This window comes from Theropithecus gelada, chromosome 6, assembly GCF_003255815.1.
Source record: "Theropithecus gelada isolate Dixy chromosome 6, Tgel_1.0, whole genome shotgun sequence".
Taxonomy (NCBI): Eukaryota; Metazoa; Chordata; class Mammalia; order Primates; family Cercopithecidae; genus Theropithecus; species Theropithecus gelada.
In genome coordinates, this window is record NC_037673.1 from 168,566,681 (window position 1) to 168,588,323 (window position 21,643).

Genomic DNA, 21,643 nt, shown 5'->3' on the forward strand with positions numbered 1-21,643 from the left:
GTTCTTAAAATTAATGTATTCAAATAAATCAATCTTTTTGTGCTGGGTATCCTTTTTGTATCTTTAGAAATCCTATACCTAGAGATTATAAATATATTTTCCTACGTTATCTCCTAAAACCTTTTGTAATATTGCCTCTTACATTTATGTCTTTAATTTTCTTGGAAATGATTTCATGTGTGGTGTGAGGTAGGGGTTAGTTATCTTTTTTGTTTTTTTCCCATGTGGATATCCATTTATTGAGGAATGACCTGCAAGATTGCCTTTGTCAGTGTCACAGTGTCCATCCAAATACACATGGATCTGTTTCTGGGCTTTCTATTTGTTTCAAGGGTTTGTCTATCCTTGTGCCAATACTGCACTATGTTAATTTAGTGTAACTTTACAATAGGTCTGGTAGAACAGGAAGTTTCTTCCATTGTAATATATACCTGGGAGCTAGCTTTGGGATATCATCTGTAGCCCTCATCTATCTCTATTAGAGACTTTCATTTTCTACTAAAATAAAGTTAGTTGTGATAGATCAAATTGGCTTAAGTCGGTTCACAGCAATGTCAGTAACAGATACTCAAATGTCATGTAACAGCCTATGTAGTCTATAAAAGAAAGGGATCATTTCCTCTCTCTCCAGGAGGGCAGTTCCCTTGAAGCTGAGCCCAGGGAATCTGGCCAACCAAAACTCCAAATATCTGCTCTATTTATTATGTTTCATTAATAGCAGGGGGTAGTAACTTCCACGTGGCTCATTTAACATAAGCAGTTTCCTCCCTGTGGTTAGTCCAGGTGAATTCATTATCTCTGTACCATTCCAAGCATCAGGCTGCTGCTATCCTGTATTACTCTCAGATTTTAAATTTCCTTTTCAAAACCAGAAGTCCAGGAGTTGGTGAAGCCCTAGGTGCAAGGAAAATCTGACTCTGGAGAGAAGTCAGGTGGGCTGGGGAAGAAGCAGAATAGGCTGATTTGGGCCGAGGGACAACCGATTCTGGGGAAGGTACGAACTGGAACTTCCCAGCTGGGCAAGGTGACCCTATAGTCCTTGCCAGTAGGGCCTAGACAAAAGAAGATCATCTCCAGAATTGGAATTTTAGGCTCTAGAGGTTTGGAATGGGACAGGGAAGAGCTGAACCTTCTTCTGAGGGCTGGCAGGCAACAGCAGTGCTGATGGCTGCCCCTTTGCCCCAGCCCTTCTTTTGTCATGAGATACTTAATAGACAGAAGAGTCTGGGTTTATCTGGCTCTAAGAAACACACATTTGAATACCTAGGCTTTTTGAACTTTTACTTTCTTTCCTTTTTTTTTTTTGAGATGGAGTCTCGCTCTGTCACCCAGGCTGGAGCGCAATGGCGCGATCTTGGCTCACTGCAACCTCTGCCTCCCGGGTTCAAGCAATTCTCCTGCCTCAGCCTCCTGAGTAGCTGGGATTACAGGTCCCTGCCACTACCCCTGGATAATTTTTGTATTTTAAGTAGAGACGGGGTTTCACCATGTTGGTCAGGCTGGTCTCAAACTCCTGACCTCATGATCTGCCCACTTCAACCTCCCAAAATGCTGGAATTACAGGCATGAGCCACCACGCCTGGCCTTGCATTTTTTACTTTCTTAGAGAAGCCATAAGTATTATGTGAGTGTGGTGGCGTAAAAGGCTTGAGTCCAGCTCTCTAACCCTCAAACCTAAAATCTTATTGTAAGTAACTTTGTTGGGCCTCCACTTCCTCATCTACACAATGGGAATAATAAAATTTACTCCTGCCTAGGAGTTCGAGACCAGCCTGGGCAACATGGTGAAACCCCATCTCTCTTAAAAAAAAAAAAAAAAAAAAAAAAATTGGTATGTGCTGGTAGTTCCAGCTACTCAGGAGGCTGAGGTAGGAGGATCACTTGAGCCTAGGAGACTGAGGTTGCAGTGAACCAAGGTCACCCTACTGTACTCCAGCGCGGGAGATAGAGCAAGACCTTGTCTCAAAATAATAAAAATAAAGCCTATTCCTCAAAGTTGTTGGAAAGATAAGACAAGGTCCCATTTGGCAAAGAGCAGACGCTCAATCAGGAGAGATTTTCTGACCTTCCTTGACATCGCCTGCCAAGAGAGGGATCATCTGTCCCCACGCTGCCCCCTTTTGTTTAACACTTTTTTTGTAGAGATGGGGGTCTCACTATGTTGCCCAGGCTACTCCCAAACTCCTGGCCTGAAGCAGTCTTCCCACCTCAGCCTCCCAAAGTGCTGGGATTACAGGCATGAGCCACTGCGCCTGGACTAATACTTTTAAACAGATTCATTGTGGCATAATTTACATACCATAACATTTACCCATTATAGGTGCACAATATCAATGATATTTGGTAAATTACGGAGTTGTGCCACAATCACCACAACCTAGTTTCAAAACTTTTCCATCACTTCAAAAATGTCCCCCAACTTAATCTGCAGTTCATCTCTGCTCATGCAGAATGAGCAGATCCCCAGGTCTGGGAAACCACTGTTCTGCTTTTTGCCTCTATAAATTTGCCTTTTCTGCACATTTCATATAAACAGAATCATACAACATGTAGTTGTACACACCTGGCTTCTTTCACTTAGCATTATGCTTTGGAGATTCAATCCAGCTTGTATCAGTGTGTCATTGCGTTATTTATTCATTTAGAGCTGGAGTCTTGCTCTGTCACCCAGGATGGAGTGCAGTAGTGCTATCAAGGCTCATGGCAGCCTCCAACTCCTGGGCTCAAGCAATCCTCCTGCCTCAGTCTTCTGTGTCCTGGGAGTACAGGCTCAAGCCACTGTGGCATGCTCCCAGTGCTTTTTGTTGCCAAATAAAAAGATATGTCTATTGTATGGATATTATGTATTTTCTGTATCCATTCACCAGCTGATGGACTTGTGGATCACCTCTAGTGTTGGCTATTATGAATTAATGTTGCTGTGAACATTTGCAGCCAAGTCTTTGTGAGGACATAAGTTTTCAATTCTCTTGAATATATATACCTAAGAGTGGTCATACGATAAGTTTAACTTTTGAGGAAACTGCCAAACTGTCTTCCAGAGTAGCTTCCCATCTTTTTTTTTTTTTTTTTTTTTTGAGATGGAGTATTGCCCTTGTTTCCCAGGCTGGAGTGCAATGGCACGATCGCGGCTCACCTCAACCTCCACTTCCCAGGTTCAAGTGATTCTCCTGCCTCAGCCTCCTGAGTAGCTGGGATTACAGGCATGCACCACCTCACCTGGCTCATTTTATATTTTCAGTAGAGACAGGGTTTCTCCATGTTGGTCAGGTTGGTCTCGAACTCCCGACCTCAGGTGATCCGCCTGCCTCAGCCTCCCAAAATACTGGGATTACAGCCTTGAGCCACCACGCCCAGCTTGTAGCTTCCTATCTTAAAGGCTCCAGTTACTCCATGTTCTCACCAACACTTGCTATTGTCTGTCTTGCTGATTATAAGCAACTCTAGTGGCTGTGTAGGTATCTCGTTATGGTTTTATTTTGCATTCCCATAATGACTAATGATATTGAGCATCTATTCATGTGCTTACTAGTCATTCCTATGTCTTCTTGGGTAAAATTTGTATTGAAGTCTTTAAAATCAGGTTGTCTTACTATTATTGAGTTATTTGTGTATGTTCAATACAAATCCTTTATTGGATATATGATTAACAAATATTTTCTCCCAGTCCATGGTATACCATTTCTTTCTCTTTTTTTGAGATGGAGTCTCACTCTGTCCCAGGCTGGAGTGCAGTGGCATGATTTTGGCTCACTGCAACCTCCACCTCCTGGATTCAAGCAATCCTCCCACTTCAGCCTCCCAAACAGCTGGGAATACAGGCATGCGCAACTATGCCCAACTAATTTTTGTATTTTTAGTAGAGAAGACATTTCACCATGTTGGCCAGGCTGGTCTTGAACCCTGGACCTCAAGTGATCTGTCTGCCTTGGTGCTCCAAAGAGCTGGGATTACAGGCATGAGCCATTGGCCTGGCCATTTTGTTAATGGTACTTTTTGAAGTATAGAAATCTATTAAGTCCATTTAATTAAATCCAATTTTTATCAGTTTTTCTTTAAAGGCTCATACTTCTGGGGTCATAGCTAAAAACTCTGCCCAATTCAAGATTGTGATGACTTTCTCCTATGTTTTCTTTTAGAAGTTTTATAGTTTTAGCTCTTATATTTAGGGTTATGGTCCACTTTGAGTTGATTTTCATGCATGGTATGAGATAAGGGTCTAACTTCATTTTTTTTGCATGTGTACAGCTGTTGGGGGCTACAGTGTTTTGCTCTCCACCCCCCATTCATATATTAAAGTCCTAACCCCCAAGCCCCTAGAATGTGAATATATTCAGAGACAGGATCTTTCAAAAGGTAATTTAAAGTAAAATGAAGTCACTAGGAATGTGCCTTCATCCAATATAACTTTGTCTTTATAGGAAGAGGAGAGTAGGACATAGCCAGGTACAGAAAAGACCTTGTAAAGACACAGGCAGAAGAGGCATCTCATCTATAAACCAATGAGAGAGGTTAGAGGGCCCTGCTGCTGAGACTTCCAGCTTCTGGAACCGTGAGAAACTAAACGATGTTGTAAGCCACCCAGTTTGTGGTATTTTGCTATGCAGCCCTAGGAAATGAATGCAACAGGTGACTATCTCAACTGTTTGTTTAAAAGACTGTCCTTTTCAGCCTGGCATGGTGGCTCATGCCTGTAATTCCAGCACTTTGGCAGGCTGAAGTGGGTGGATCACTTGAGGTCAGGAGTCTGAGACCAGCCTGGCCAACATATAGTGAAACCCCATCTCTACTAAAAATGAAAAAAAAAAAAAAAAATTGCCAGGCACGGTGGTGGGTGCCTGTAATCCCAGCTACTCAGGAAGCTGAGGCAGGAGAATCCCTTGAACCCAGGAGGCGGAAGTTGTAGTTAGCCGAGATGGCACCACTGCACTCCAGCCTGGGCAACAGAGCGAGACTCCATCTCAAAAAAAAAAAAAAAAAAAAAAGACTATCCTTTTCCCAGTGAATTGTCTTGGTACCTTTGTGGAATATGAACTGATCAAACATTTTGTAAGATTTTATTTCTGGACTCTCAATGTTGTTCCGCTGATCTATATACCTATTTTTGTCAGTACCATACTATCCTGATTACTGTACCTTGGAGGGAGTTTTGAAAATGGGTAGTATGGCTCCTCTAAAGTTGTTCTTTTTCAAAAGTGTTTTGACTATTCTGGGTCCTTTATATTTCCACATACACTTGAGGACTGGCTTGTCAATTTCTATTAAAAAGCCTATGAAAAAGATTTTGACAGGGATTGTATTGAATATGCAGATTAATTCTGGGAGGAGTTCCATTTTAACAACATTGAGTCTTCCAACCCAGAAGTATGGAGTGTCTCTCCATGAATTTAGATCTTCTTTAATTTTCATTGAAATGTTTTGTAGTTTCAGTGTATAAATCCTGCACTTCTTTTGTGAAACTTATTTGTAAGTATTTTATTCTTTGTGATGCTACTGGGAGTGGGACTGTTTTCTTAATTTCACTTCTGGATTATTTGTTCCTAAGATATAGAAATACAATTGCTTTCTGTATATTGAGCATTTAATCCTGATCTTACTAAACTCATTTATTTGTCCTAGCATTTTTTGATGGATCTCTTATGATTTTCTACATAGAGAATCATGTCATTTGTGAGTCAAGAGTTACACTCTTTCCTTGCCAATCTGGATGCCTTCTCTTTCTTTTTTGTTTGCTTACACTGGCTAGTCCCCCAGTAAAATGTAGAACACACGTGTAAGGGTAAACATACTCGCTTTGTTCCTGATCTGAGGGGGAGATCGTTCACTGCTCCATTTAAAAAACATTTCTTGCTATTCCTACTCCTCTCCCATCAGAATCGCTAGTGATTTTAACTTGGAGAAATAAATACCAAAGGAAAACTGGTAAACTAAATTAAAACATGCTCCTTTCCTGACTATAGCCTCAAGTCAAATGAAATATAACCAAAAGGCAGGTCTCTTGTTGTTTAGGACTGAAGCTGCTGCACCATCAAATAACAGGGGTTGGTTAAATAACTTTTGAAACACAAATGTATAAGGGAATTCTATGCGGTCATTAAAAGTAGGCTTATGAGGATTTTTATTTTTTCTGAGACAGAGTCTCACTCTGTTGCCCAGGCAGGAGTGCAGTGGCGCCAATCTCAGCTCACTGCAACCTCCACCTCCCAGGTTCAAGTGATTATCCTGCCTCAGCCTCCCAAGTAGCTGGGACTACAGGTGTGCACCATCACACCTGGCTAATTTTCCTATGTTTAGTACAGATGGGGTTTCAACATGTTGGCCAGGCTGGTCCCAAACTCCTGACTTCAAGTGATCCACCTGCCTTGGCCTCCCAAAGTGCTGGGATTACAGGTGTGAGCCACTGTGCCCAGCCAAAAGGATGTTTTAATAGCAGGGAAATTCTCACATAATAATTATGGCAAAAGAGAAAGAGCAACAAAATAACACATACAGAATGGTCTCAACATCATTACGAAATGCACATAAAGGTGGAAGGGAAATACGTAAAACCCTTAATAACTGTTGCCTCTAAGTTTAATGATAATGAGTGACTTCCCCCTAATTTCTTTACATTCCTTTGAATTGTATAAATTTTTATCGGTGAGCATCCTGTAGCCAGAAAAAGAAAAGAAAACAGAATACACCTACAGGGAAGACTGTGTGGGCATTTCTAAGCCTTACCTTACAGTATTCATCAATTGGTATCAGGCGTTTGACAGCCACGTCCCGGATGTGGCTTCGTCTGAAGAGAATCTTACCTGCAGAAGATAAGAGCAAAGACAGTGTTGTCAGGGAACAGGGACAAGCTCTCAGCAACCTGAGAGGATGTGGACACGGCTGTTTCTAGGGTAGGTCTGAGTGGTGCCAAAATTCCTGGCTGTGATCAAGGTGCCCCTGCTGGACTTCCGTGGGGCTTGGATAAGCCCATGCGAGGTTCCCCTAAACCATGTTCACGGTTTTAACACAAGGGCTTGGGGGAATGGGAGCCACAGAGTAAGTTTTGGTGAGATAAGGGAGGCTGGAAACAACCGCAGAAGGAAGCCACTCCTACCTGATGAAGAAAGAAGGCTGGACCCGAGCATGTGAGGTCCTGTCCAACTCCAGGATTCTGGCTGGGTGAACAGTGCAGTGGACAAGCAGACATGCCCTCAGCAATAGTTCAGTCTCCTCCCTTATCCTCATTCACCCTCTGCCTTTTCCTCATGTTCCCTAAACCCCCATGCTGAGCCCTTCCCTCTGCCTGGACACCTCCCCATGCAACCCCACCACCATCCCTCATAGGGGTTAAGAGATGGCTCTTTCTGACTGCACACATTATTTATTTTTACAGCACTTCTTCTGTCCTACCAGTCATGTGCTCTGCACAAATAGGAACTGACTATGTCTCAGTCCATTCTGTGACACTAATGTTTGATAAATGTATGAATGTGGCTTCCACCTGCAAAGATGGCAAATTCTTCCAGTTCCTTCCCCAATTAGTGTTCGTGAGAGAAGGGTTTGGAGTTTTCCTATTTCACCAAATATTAGCTGAGAGTCCACGGCCTGCTTCACAACATCCGAAACTCTGGGGCTTCGAGTTTTCCTATTTCACCAAATATTAACTGAGAGTCCACGGCCTGCTTCACAACATCCGAAACTCTGGGGCATAGGGCTACCAATATGACATGTGGGCAGAGAATGTGGGTCACAGGAAAACACGGGTATATACATGATGCCACTGGAGATCTCTGGAAATATCCAAGACATTGAGATGTCATGGGTGAGGTCTGTTTAAAGCAAATCAGTGGGTTCTCAAGAGTTTAGCCAGGCTATCCTCTCTTAGGGAGATGGTGGTGAAGCATACGCACTAAAGGTTAAGACCACCTGGCTCCCCATTCTGGATCTACCACAGTCGGGGGTGGGGGAAATCAGAAATAAGACATAAAGGAGGCCGGGCGCGGTGGCTCAAGCCTGTAATCCCAGCACTTTGGGAGGCCGAGACGGGCAGATCATGAGGTCAGGAGATGGAGACCATCCTGGCTAACATGGTGAAACCCCATCTCTACTAAAAAATACAAAAAACTAGCCGGGCGAGGTGGCGGGCGCCTGTAGTCCCAGCTACTTGGGAGGCTGAGGCAGGAGAATGGTGTAAACCCGGCAGGCGGAGCTTGCAGTGAGCTGAGATCCGGCCATTGCACTCCAGCCCGGGCGACAGAGCGAGACTCCGTCTCAAAAAAAAAAAAGACATAAAGAAGGGCCAAAGATATGGGGGATGGAGATAAGCACCTCTACCAAGCTCGTGCAGAGCGACCAGGGGGAATCTATGGGTAGGTCAAGGGGAAGGCGTGGGAGGACCACAGCTGCTCTGGAGAGCAGAACATGGAGACCTACTAAGAGCTCTCTCTATTTCTGGCCGTAGGAGGTTGGTTAAAAAGAGGAATTTGGGTCAAGAGCCTGGCAAGGTGAAGAGAGATTACTATTGATCTAAGATGGTTTCTGGTGAGATGGTTATCTCCACAGATCAAGCTCGGGCGGGCAGGGATAGGATGGCATAGAAAAGTCTAGTACGGGTCGGGCGTGGTGGCTCATGCCTGTAATCCCAGCACTTTGGGAGGCTGAGGTGGGTGGATCACTTGAGGTCAGGAGTTTGAGAGCAACCTGGCCAACATGGCAAAACCCCGTCTCCATTAAAAATGCAAAAAAAAAATAAAAATAAAAATAAAAATAAAAATCAGCCAGGCGTGGTAGCATGTGCCTGTAGTCCCAGCTACTCGGGAGGCTAAGGCAGCAGAATCACTTGAGCCTGGGAGGCGGAGGATGTAGTGAGCCAAGATCACACCACGGCACTCCAGCCTGGGTGACAGAGTAAGTGAGACTCCGTCTCAAAAAAAAAAAAAAAAAAAAAGACTAGTATAGTCAGAATTTTCATAACATGACAGAACTGGAAGGGATGTTGAAAAACAACCCTACTGACTTTTAAAGATTTGCAATGCAAAGTGGTAATGGAGATTTGCACCCTAAAAGACCATATGGCTAATCCAACATTTTAAACAACAGGACAACTTGCTCTGGTGCAAAAGGACACTATTTGGAAACTAGGTAGACATGGTAAATTAAAAAAAAAAGAGAGAAAGCCTTTTTATTTTTTGCTCATTTTCACCAATTAAAAAAATATCGAGGCTGGGCGCGGTGGCTCACGCCTGTAATCCCCACACTTTGGGAAGTCGAGGCAGGTGGATAAGCTGAGGTCAGGAATTTGAGACCAGCCTGGCCAACGTGGTAAAACCCTGTCTCTACTAAAAATACAAAAATTAGCTGGTGGCGCATGCCTGTAATCCCAATTACTCGGGAGACTGAGGCAGGAGAATCGCTTGAACCCGGGAGGCGGAGGTTGCAGTGAGCTGAGATAGTGCCATTGCACTCCAGCCTGGGCAACAAGAGCAAAACTCTGTCTCAAAAAAAAAAAAAAAAAGTAGATGAATATGTATCACAAAGTTCAAGGTGCTTGTCTTTGAGGAATAAAGACAGAGAATTTTGGTTTTCTTTTTTACACTTTCTCCAAAGTTTCTGCCGCAAACATTTATTGCTTTTAGAATCAGAAAATTTTCATGTCATTAGCAAAAAAAGTAAATGAGGCAGGGAAGTGGGAAGTGGTTTGCAATTGGATTTCCCTGGAGCCGATGATCTTATTCACTGAACAGGTACAGTCTCTGTGTAAGGCCTTTCTGTGCCACGCTTTGGGGCTAGTGGGGAGCAAGCCGGCTGTGGCCTGTCCTCCTGCTGCTCATAGCTAGTGTTTCCCAAAAGCAGGGGAGGGGGGACCCTGCTGGAGTCTGGGTGGGGCAATGCTTCCCTGGACTGGAGGCTCCCGCCCTGCAGGATGTTTAGCATCCTTGGTTCAAATCCAGATGAAGCTGGTAGCCTTCCCAACCCCACCCCACCTCCAGTCATTGTGACAATCAAATACTCCCTATCTCCATTTTACTGTCCTTGTAGGTGGAACTACTTGCTGTGTAGAACCCCAGCAGTGTCCTGAGCCTTCAGGAGAAACAAGGAATGTGTGCCTATGAAGAGAAATCCTGCCCAGCAAATGCTCGGTAATTTATTTCTCAAAATGGGAGAGGCGTCCCTAATCAAAACTACTTTGGTCCCCTTCAGGTATAATTTTTCTTCTGTAAACCAGGGGAAGGGTGGAGGGTGGGTGTACAGGTGTCTTACTGAAAAGGTCGTCAACAGGCTCTAAGTATCTCCACCCTCACGGGGCAGCGCTGGCCCACGGCAATAGGCACAGGCCTGTCCTGAGGCTGCCATCCGACTAGACACCAAAGCTGAGGATCCACCCAAGGACAGGTCTACAGGAATTGAAAGGGAACAGAAGACTCAGGCGCCTTCAGCGTTTCCTGAGGGGGCAACTCAAGGACATAAGTGTCATTCCTATACTTGTGAGACCTCAGTGGGACAGGAATCTCTGGGTGCACGTCTGGTGCCCTGCCAGCAACAAGGGCACGATGCCCTGTGGCAGCAGTGGGGCCTGCTGGAGAGGCCACAGGCTCTGCAGTCCATGAGGCCCCGGCCAGTCCTAGGGGGAATTTTGGGGAATGCATTTACCTCCCGGAGCCTCAGTCTCCTCATCTGTGAAATGGGACAGCAGCCCCTAGCTCTTAGAAGCCATCTCCATGACACCCAGCACAGGGATGGCCCTTAGTAGGTGCTTGCAAAGGGGCAATTACTTATTATTTTTTTACTTTAGATGATTCATGCACTCCGCAATTCAGAGCGCACGTTCTTTCCTCAACTCCCAGCTTTCTTAAACCTGCCTCCAGTGGGCCAATTTGTCATTTACCCACAGCAGAGCCCGAGTTGTGGCTCAGGTGCTGGCCATGGGGCAGAACCGTGAGGCCAGCGGTAGGCATGGGAGCCAGCACCCCCTTGGCCAGGGCCTCCCTGGTGAGGTGCCGTGGGCAGCGGCCCTGGCCTGTGCCTGACGGGAGGTGTTTCTGTGTGCATCTTGGGGCAGGAGGGTGAGCTGGCTGCCTTCCTGGAGTGGAAAGGGTGTTCACAGGCGTGCACAGCCTTTGGTGGGAACGGTCGGCTTTTGTTTTCCACTGTGGAGGAAGGCCAGACTGTAATTCCTATTTTTCAGGCAGCATCCTCTGCCAAGTTGGCTTCCCCAGCTCCTGCTGGGATGGAAAACTGTGCAGGCTGCTCTCCCTTCCCCCGCCTTTGTGCTAACATGAGACTTGCTTTTGTTCTGCTGACGCGGCAGTCTTGGCAGCAAACTGACCCCTAGGAGAGGGGGCGCTTCTCTCGTGCTTCCCTGTCTTGGCCTCACCCTCGGCTTTGAGGAAAAGCTAAGAGGTGGCTCAGAAGGGGTGGTCTGGGGTCCTAGGGCCCAGCGGGGTCCTGGGGCCTAGTGGGACCTCTCCAAGCCACAAGTGGGTGCCTTGAGAAGAGACCAAGTCCTTGGGAACAGCCTTTTCATTAATTCTCTGGTGGAGAAGGATTACGTAACCATGAAAGCTTTTAAGAGCTTGGGAGAGGGTCGGCTCAAGTTCTTCTCCGTCTCGGGTAGTTCTCCAGAGCTGGTTTTGTCTTTTATCCAGTAAAAAGTTAGAACTCACTGCCTTCCTTTCCTTTCTTGGTGAAAAAAACCTGCATTTGGAGTCCAGTTTACCTTTAATATCCACAATGATCATTTAAGGAGGACACGAACACGTGAAACCAAGAGATTCCAAAGACATGTCCCAGGACCCTGTTTCTGCCTTTACCAAGAATCTACTATGTGCCAGGAACTGGACCTTGTGAAGCAGGGGTCACCGTCCCGTTTTTAACAGATGTGGAAACTGAGGCTCAGAGGGGGATGTCGCTTGCTTGAGGTCACAGGCTAGTCTGTTGGACTCTGAAGCACACGCTTTGGAGCGCTGACATTTGGCTGCTGCAGTTGGCCAGCGGGGTTTTCTCCAGCAGGAAAGAAAATTCCAGCATGGTTGTACACTTTGCCAGTGGAGGAACTACAAATGTTAGCTTTTTTAGGTAAAGGATTCTCCCAGTGGAGGAAGCCTGGCAAACACATGTGCCCTGTCTCTAAACCCATTCAGTGACAGTAATACCTGAAGAACCCACTATGTTCTGGACTAGGGGGTTGGGAGACTGGCACTTGTGTGACCCAGGGAGTTCCCCCCATCTCTAGACCTGTTCCCTTTGCTGAAAAAAAGATATATTTTATTTTTATTTTATTTTTTTTGAGACAGAGTTTCGCTCTTTCATCCAGGTTGAAGTGGCGTGATCTCGGCTCACTGCAACCTCCACTCCCTGGGTTCAAGCCTCAGCCTCCCAAGTAGCTGGGATTATAGGTGCCTGCCATCATGCCCAGCTAACTTTTATATTTTTAGTAGAGAAGGGGTTTTGCCATGTTGGCCAGCCTGGTCTCAAACTTCCACCCTCAGATGATCCACTCACCTTGGCTTCCCAAAGTGCTAGGATTACAGGAGTGAACCACCATTCCTGGCCTTGAAAAAGGAACTAAAGGGCCCGTCCAGCTCTAAATATCTATGACTTAGGGTGATTGTCAGATTGCTGATTTTCAGTATATAAAAATCATCATAGTAAGTGCTTGATGGCTGATAGCAACCTGCCAGGCATTTACACAATCATCATAACAACTTCATCATTTTAGTACCATTATTATTTCCAATTTGCAAATGAAGTCATCTACCCAAGGTGACAGAGTTGGTGAGGGGGGCATGCTGGGATTGGAACCCAGGTTGTCTGACTCAGGCACGAATTTTGGAGCCTGCCATACCTGTGTCTGAATTCCAGTTCTGCCATCTGTGCAAGCGCCTATAGGTTTCCTGAGCCTCAATTTTCCTAATCTGTGAAATGGGTGCAGTAATGCCTATGCTGCAGGGCTGCTCTGAGGACGAAACGAGGTAATGAAAGTAAAGCACTGAGTGACTGGCCCACAGTACAGACCTATTATTATACTTGAAGCAGTAACACTGGTTTGGGTAATCCCTCTCTTTGAGCTGAAGTCGTTATAGTATTCTTTGGTAGGAATCTGGGGGGATGGAGACTGACTGCCTTGGGAACAGAGACTAGGTATAACTGCATTAAATGCTGCACAGCAGCTGGTGTGCTGCCTGGTAGCCGTATGAGGTAGGTTCATAAACTTTCTAAAATATCCCCCAAAGATGTGCTGCCCTAATCCCCAAAGCTTGTGTATGTGACGAGCTATTATATGCCTTCCGTTCACTTCAGAAGAGGGAGATTATCCTGGATTAGTCAGGTAATAATCGTATGGGTCCTTAAAAGCAGGCAGCTTTCCCTGACTGGTAGCAGAAGGCAAAGTCAGAGGGATTTGAAGGCCAAGTGAGATTTGCTGCCCCACTGTTGGCTGGGAGATGGAGAGGGCTGTAGGGAGACCCCCTGAAACTATTGCTACGGAATAAAAGATGAAACGGTCCTGATTATTGTAAATACAAAGTTGCATGCAGGATTGTGTAAAGACAATGCCAGGTTGGACTGCCAGAATGAGCCAAGAGCACGTGACGTGCTTCCCCCTGCAGGGAGCCTATGAATGGACGCGTAGTCAGGGAGGTTTCACATCACCAAGATTCCTATCCCAGAAAAGCAAATGTTCATAGCTCTGGGAATGGAATGCGACCCTTGTGGAGAGCCTATAAATGGACGCATGAGGGGCGCCTGTTCATATGGATACGATATGGCTATAAACACCCTCATCTTGCCACGGCTCTGCTAGCCCTCTTTAGGGTTCATACTCCCTTCTGAGAATTTCTGGTCTAACCGGTTGTCTAGCTTCACGTCCTGTTCCTATGGACTGTTTGTAACCAGCTTTTGCTGCAACTGTTACTGCTGATTAATATCTTGCTAATCATAGGTTATGGAAAGACTGTATTCCTGTTTTAAGGCTCTGTTAGAAATTACTGATGCATGCACTATATTGTAAATTCTCATCTCTGTATACTGTACTTCTGCATACAGATGTTATGTTAAAGAATTACTTCATCCCCATGTGACCATCTCACCTCACAATCAAATGACCCTAAATCCCTCACTAACCTACCTCTGCCCTCACTAAACTTAATAATAAATGTTGGTATATCCAGTGCATTGGCGGCATCATGGGACCAGAAGGCAGTGACCCCCCTGGACCCAGCTTTCACTATCTTGTGTGTGTCTATTATTTCCGACCTGCCGATCTGCCTGGGAACAAAGAGAGAGCCCCGTTGCATTGTGGGCTGCTGGCCAGATCCTGCAATAGAGGGCTCCTGTGATGAGGGATGTGGGAAGCTTTTAGAAGCTGAGAGGGTGACAGCCAGCAAGGAAACAGATCTTGGTCCTATAGCTGTGACAAACTGAACTCTGCCAACAATCTACGTGGAGGCTGGAAGTTGACTTTTCTCTAGGTCCTCCAGATAAGAGCTTGGCTCAGCTGACATCTTGACTTCAGCCTCATGAGACCTTGAGCAGAACCCACTTGGGCCAAAAACCCTGCCTGGATTTTTGGCCCACAGATCTGTAAGGTAATACATGGGTGTTTTAAGCTATTAAATTGGTGGTAATTTGTTATGCAAGAATAGAAAACGAATACCATAGTTATCGAAATAGAAAGCACTCACTAGAAAAACTTTCTGAGCTCGAATTATTCCTATTTTAGAGATGGGAGAAACTGAGGATCCAGAGGTAAAGAGTCTTCTCAAGGTCATTCATCATCTAGTAAATGGTGTAGCATCTAATGCCAAAACCCAAGCACTTAGTCATTAACCCACTTACGCCTAGTGTTCCATTATTGGAACATTAAGCCTGTGGGAGTTATTTATATATTACTGCTCAAGGGTCACTGCCAAGGTCTGATTTTTCACTCATGCAAAAATACAAAAAATTGCAACCTCTGGCATAAATGGGTTAATGTCTACAAATGGCTGAGATTCTGGTCAGTGGGATGGTGTCCCCTGATAAAGGAAGACAAGCTGATAAACTGTCCCAAGAGCTCTGGGAGCTGTACCAGAGCCCCCGGTGTCCCAGTCTGAGAGCACCCATCTCACCTACCTGGCAGAAAGGGGATGATGCGCTGCTTGGGGTCCTTCTGTCCTCCTTCCATGGGAAATTTGTCCAACATCTGCATCTAAGTGGGGGGAGAAAACGAAAAACAAAAACCTTTCATAACGTAAGAAACACCATCTAGGACATTTTAAAGGACTATGTGAAATATGTGATGTGATATACAAAACGTTCACTTCATTCAGCTTTCCAGAAACCCACACTAATGGGAAAGGCAATTTCAATTGGACTAGAAAGCCCATGAAAACGATGTCTATATCCACAAATGCCACATTTGTGAAGGCTCAGAGTCAGGAGTGACCATTCCCGGCTTTCCCGGGAGTCTCCATCCACAGTATCTGAAACGTGAACAATACCCTCAGAGCCACCAGGATTTCATGGACAGCAGGTCATCCTGCTCCTAAGAATTGCTGGGTTGAGGTAAGGAATAAATCACTAGCATCCAATCAATGTGGTTAGGTTCATGCTTATGAGAGCACTATACTTCCCTGACACAGGAGGAGTTCCCCAGGTCAGCTCAACAGACAGCTTTGGGCCTGGCTCTGTGCTAGAGGAACAGGGTACAGTGAGGAAAATATTCATAATCTAGAGAGGGGAGGGGAAGAAAGCTGATCATTAAAAGGTGGTGTAAAGAGAGGGAGGTGTAGGCTGCTGTAGGGGTAGAGGAGCAAGAGGGCAGAGTCCCCAAAACAAAAACCTTTCATAGTACCATAAATATATCTCTGAACGCTTCAGGGACTTCATGTGAAATATCAGATTTGGCATACAAAATTACAAGGATCTGCTGCTTACTCCCCATGTGGTCTTAGAAAAGTGACAAAACCTTTTAGGGTCTCATCTTTAAGTCTGCCATAGGGACACCAACTTGCAGCATTATTTTATGGATTGAAGCTGGGCTGCGGAAGTCATTAACGCTGTCGTCAAATATTTCTGGTTCTCCTTCTGGGTACATGGTAGATTTGTACTTTCCCCAGTCCCTTGAAGTAGGATGTGGCCATTCCATGTGAGCTGGAGACATGTGTCACTTCAGGGTGGAAGACGATGACTGGTGGATGCTTTCGCACTTGCTATTTCCCCCTTTCATGGGGATTGGCCACATTCCAGAGCCTGGCTTCTCTGCTGGCCGTAGTCATGGGATGAGGTCCAAAGATCCCAGTGACCTCTGCTGGACATGTGGCCCGAGTGAGCTATGACAAGATGCTCTTGTTGTATAGTGAGGTTATTTGTGTGAGCAGCATCTTAACCTCCCCTGTTTAGTACTTGGGTAAAGGAATCAAAGCAGATGGGAGGGCAGTCCCAAGCCTCGTGGAGTAATGGTTGGAATGTGGAAAGCCTGCCCACGGGAAAGTCACTCTGGCACTCAAGATCTGTCCCTCTCATGGAATAAAAGAAGCTTTGAAAAGTCCAGGAGAAATACACACAACTATTGTACAGACATACGGGGAGGGAAGGGAGGACCTGAAGTGGGAGAGAAATGAGATACGTATATTGAACACTTACTATCTGCCAGACACGGGCTAGATTCTTTAGAAACTTTCCCTCATTAAAACCTTGGATCATTGCTTTAAGGTGGACGTGACTGTCCAGGAAACTGAAGGCCCGTAGCCAACAAAGCGGAGGCGCCAGAGACTGAAGACCACTTGCTTCTTTATCATCAAATCACCCCGCCTCTGAAATGCTACGAAGACAATTAAAAAGGACAGGGCTGCTCTTCCATGCTGGAGCTCCCAGCCCTTTGGTGCTGTTCTACACGATGCCCTGGGCAGGTGAGTCAGCCTTAGCTTGGCTGGGCATCCTGGAAGCTGCTGGGCATCCTGGAAGCTGCTGGGATGCACGGCCTTGCCCCAGAAGTCTTTAAACTTTTAAACTGTGGGGTTTTTTTTTTTCCCCCTTCTCTCTTTTTTCCCTTGGTCTCTAGCTACAGGTTTATTAATCTTTATTGTTTCAAAGAACTTGGTTTTAGTTTCAATGATTTTCTTTATTCTTTTTCTGTTCTCAATTTCTTTTCTTTTTTGAGACAGGCTCTTGCTCTGTCACCCAGGCTGGAGTGTAGTGACACAATCATGGCTCACTACAGTCTCAATCTCCCCGGGCTCAGGTGATCCTCCCATCTCAGTCTCCAGAGTAGCTGGGACTATAGGCGTGTGCCACCATGCCCGGCTAATTTTTTTGTATTTTGTACAGATGGCTTTTGCCATGTTGCTCAGGATGTCAATTTCTTTTTTCTTTTCTTTTTTTTTTTTTTGAGACGGAGTCTCGCTCTGTCGCCCAGGCTGGAGTGCAGTGGCTGGATCTCAGCTCACTGCAAGCTCCGCCTCCCGGGTTCACGCCATTCTCCTGCCTCAGCCTCCCGAGTAGCCGGGACTACAGGCGCCCGCCACCTCGCCCGGCTAGTTTTTTGTATTTTTTAGTAGAGACGGGGTTTCACCGTGTTAGCCAGGATGGTCTCGATTTCCTGACCTCGTGATCCGCCCGTCTCGGCCTCCCAAAGTGCTGGGATTACAGGCTTGAGCCACCGCGCCCGGCCAGGATGTCAATTTCTTATCTTAATTATTGCTTTTCTTTTGTGTGCTTTGGGTTATTATTATTATTATTTTTTGAGATGGAGTTTCACTCTTGTTGCCCAGGCGGGAGTGCAATGGCATGGTCTCAGCTCACTGCAACCTCCGCCTCCCAGGTTCAAGCAATTCTCCTGACTCAGCCTCTCAAGTAGCTGGGATTACAGGCACCTGCCTAACTTTGTTTTTAGTAGAGACAGGGTTTTACTATGTTGGCCAGGCTGGTCTTGAACTCCTAACCTCAAGTGATCTGCCCACCTCGGCCTCTCAAAGTGCTGGGATTACAGACATGAACCACTGCGCCTGGCCTGGGTTTTCACTTTCTAGTTTCTTTTATTTTTTAAATTTCTAAAATTTAATTTTTAATTGACACATAATAATTGTATATATTCATGGGGTACATTGGTAATGTTGTGATTCACATAATATGTAGTGATCAGATCTGCATATTTACATATCCGTCATCTCAAACATGGATCATTTATTTGTGTTAGAAATATTCAATGTTTTCTTTCTAGCTATTTGAAACTATATAATACGCTATTGTTAACTATAGTCATCCCACAGTGCTATAAAACACTAGAACTGGCCAGGCGCAGTGGCTCACACCTGTAATCCCAGCACTTTGAGAGGCCAAGGTGGGTGGATTGCCTGAGGTCAGGAGATCGAGACCAGCCTGACTAACATAGTGAAACCCTGTCTCTACCAAAAATACAAAAAATTAGCTGGGCGTGGTGGCGGGCACCTGTAATCCCAGCTACTAGGGAGGCTGAGGCAGGAGAATCGCTTGAACCCAGGAGGTGGAGGTTGCAGTAAGCCGAGATCGCGCCATTGCACTATAGCCTGGGCAACAGGAGCAAAACTCCGTCTCAAAACAAAAACAAAAACAAAAACAAAACCACCCAAAACACTAGAACTTATTCCTTCTATCTAGCTGTGATTTTGTATCCTTTTACAAATCTCTCCCTATCTCCCCACTTCCCCCTACCCTTCCCAGCCTCTAGTTATCCTCTGTGCTACTTTTTACTTTTATGAGATCAACTTTTTTAGCTTCCACATATAAGTGAGAACTTTATGTTCCTGGCTTATTTCCCTTAACATAACATCCTCCAGTGGCATCTATGTTGCTGCGAATGACAGGATTTCCTTATTTTTGATGGCTGAATAGTATCAATTGTGTATGCATACCACATTTTCTTTTTTTTTTTTTTTTTTTTTGAGACGGAGTCTCGCTCTGTCGCCCAGGCTGGAGTGCAGTGGCGCGATCTGGGCTCACTGCAAGCTCCGCCTCCCGGGTTCACGCCATTCTCCTGCCTCAGCCTCCCGAGTAGCTGGGACTACAGGCGCCCACAACCGCGCCCGGCTAATTTTTTTGTATTTTTAGTAGAGACGGGGTTTCACCGTGGTCTCGATCTCGTGAGCTTGTGATCCGCCCGCCTCGGCCTCCCAAAGTGCTGGGATTACAGGCGTGAGCCACCGCGCCCGGCCACATTTTCTTTTTCTTCTTCTTCTTTTCCTTTTGAGACAGAGTTTCACTCTTGTTGCCCAAGCTGGAGTGCAATGGTGCGGTCTTGGCTCACTGCAACCTCCACCTCCTGGGTTCAAGCGATTCTCCTGCCTCAGCCTCCCCAGTAGCTGAGATTACAGGCATGGGTCAGCACACCTGGCTAAGTTTTGTATTTTTAGTACAGACGGGGTTTCACCACGTTGGTCAGACTAGTCTCAAACTCCTGATCTCAGGTGATTCACCCGCCTTGAGCATCCCAAAGCACTGGGATTACAGGTGTGAGCCACTGCGCCCAGCCCATATCACAATTTCTTTTTTTTTTTTTTTTTTTTGAGACGGAGTCTCGCTCTGTCGCCCGGGCTGGAGTGCAGTGGCCAGATCTCAGCTCACTGCAAGCTCCGCCTCCCGGGTTCATGCCATTCTCCGGCCTCAGCCTCCTGAGTAGCTGGGACTACAGACGCCCGCCACCTCGCCCGGCTAGTTTTTTGTATTTCTTAATAGAGACGGGGTTTCACCATGTTAGCCAGGATGGTCTCGATCTCCTGACCTCGTGATCCGCCCGTCTCGGCCTCCCAAAGTGCTGGGATTACAGGCTTGACACAATTTCTTTATCCATTCATCTGCTGATGGGTACTTAGGCTGATTCCACACCGTGGCTGTTGTGACTAGAACTGCAATCAACATGGGATGTATTATCTCTTAGATATACTAATTTCCTTTCTTTTGGATAAATGCCCAGTGGTGAGATTGCTGGATCATATGGTAGTTCTCTTTGCAGTGTTTTGAGGAACCTCTACATTGTTTCCCACAGTGGCTATACTAGTTTACATTCCCACCAACTGTGTATAAGAGTTCCCTTTTCTCTACATCCTTGCCTGTATTTTAAACATGTGGTTTTATTTGTGGTTTTGAGTCACTGCCCCCTGCTCTGTGTTGCCTGGTGAGGTGGAAATGCTTGGTCCACTGTCATTCAGAGACAGGTGAGGCCACAGTAGGGCCTTGTGGGAAAAGGCAGCCTTCCTTTTGTGAATCCAAGAGCTCCTCAATGCCAGCACATAGTAGGTGCTCAATAAAAACGGGCTGAACTTGATGCTGATGAAGAGAGGTTGTGAGTGGGGAGGACAAGGGGCTCTGTACTTTCCAGTCAATTTTTCTGAGAACCTAAAACTTCTCTAAAAACTAAAGTTTATTAATTAAAATAAATTGGCTGAACCAATGAATGCAACTGAGCAAACACCTTGGGAGGCAACGTCAGGAGATGTTTGCTAAGTAACTCTGAGGAATAATATTCACATTACCAATATTAAATAATAATTAGTAATCACAACTAATGTGTTTAACAGTTCACAGTGAACACATCCTCTCATATACGATTTCATATGACCTTCACAGTAACTCTGTGAAATAAATGTTACATTTCCCTTGTCACAGATGAGGAAACTGGGAGCAGAGAGGAGAGTGAACTTGCCTGAAGTCACACAGCTCAGTGGTGTGTCCAGTCAGTCCACGCATCTGTCTAAATTCCATTCTTTTTGTCTAACACCACTCTTTGAGGCAGCTTCAGAGTGTCATATGAACACTAAAGTCAGCCTGAGATGAGGTAAGTTTAATATTCTGTGCACATGTGAACAGCATGCTTTCTTTTCAAAAGCAGAGCCATTCATCAGTCTCAGCTGTGGAGTATTTTGGAGATTTATAGGTTTTTGCCTAACACTATCTACTTTTTCCCTTCTCAATTTTATTTGTTAAGACAATGAAACACCATTAAAAGGATTTTTTTTTTTTTTTTAAAGAATGCACCAGTAATCTGTCCACCCTAATACGACTATTTCCAACCTCCGGGTTCCTTTGGAGTCCCTGCCTGAATGTACATGCCAGCCAATGAGTCCCTGCCACTGCTGTGTTTTCAGTCCTCAGAGGGGTCTCTACTGCGTGCTCTTAGGAAGCTGTTCTCTCGCCCTTTGTCCTGACTTGGTTTTACCCAGATCAGCACGGCCCGAGGAGCTGAAAGGCTTCCCTTTGTGTTATTTATTTGTCGGAGGTGGCAGATTAGGGTTTAAATACTGCATAGTCTAACCACAGACTACTGCTGGGGACCCAACAGCCCTGGGGTTCAGTCCTGATGCTTCCTCATGCCAGCTGTGTGTCCTTGGCCAGACACTTCATCCCCCAAGCCTGTTTGGCCGTCTGCAGGATGAGGGACGCAGCCTGCTCCACAGCGGGGCTGGGTAAATGAGTGTCGTGTGGAAACTCTGGGGAGCACACCAGATGCTCAGCAAGGAATCCCCGCTCCTTGCACTCTGCCCATATTGAATACGTTATTTTGAAAGTTATTTGGGGATAACTTTTAGTAGTCTGTCAGGCTGTGTGGTTTTCTTTTTTTTAAAATCGTGTTAAATATACACAATATAAGATTTACCATTTCAACCACATTTGAGTGTACAGTTCAGTGGCATTCAGCACATTCACAATGTCGTGC

The 21,643-nt window shown here is 45.6% G+C and overlaps 1 protein-coding gene across 1 annotated transcript in view; it reads right to left on the reverse strand.

Moving 5' to 3' along the window:
* SH3PXD2B (SH3 and PX domains 2B) overlaps positions 1 to 21,643 on the reverse strand; it is a 118,687-nt gene that overhangs the window by 54,358 nt on the left and 42,686 nt on the right. The window contains exons 3-4 of the mRNA XM_025388645.1: positions 15,088 to 15,163; positions 6,721 to 6,797 (exon numbers count right to left, since the gene is read on the reverse strand). Of these exons, the coding sequence (XP_025244430.1) occupies positions 6,721 to 6,797; positions 15,088 to 15,163 (153 nt within the window). The remainder of the gene's footprint in view (positions 1 to 6,720; positions 6,798 to 15,087; positions 15,164 to 21,643) is intronic.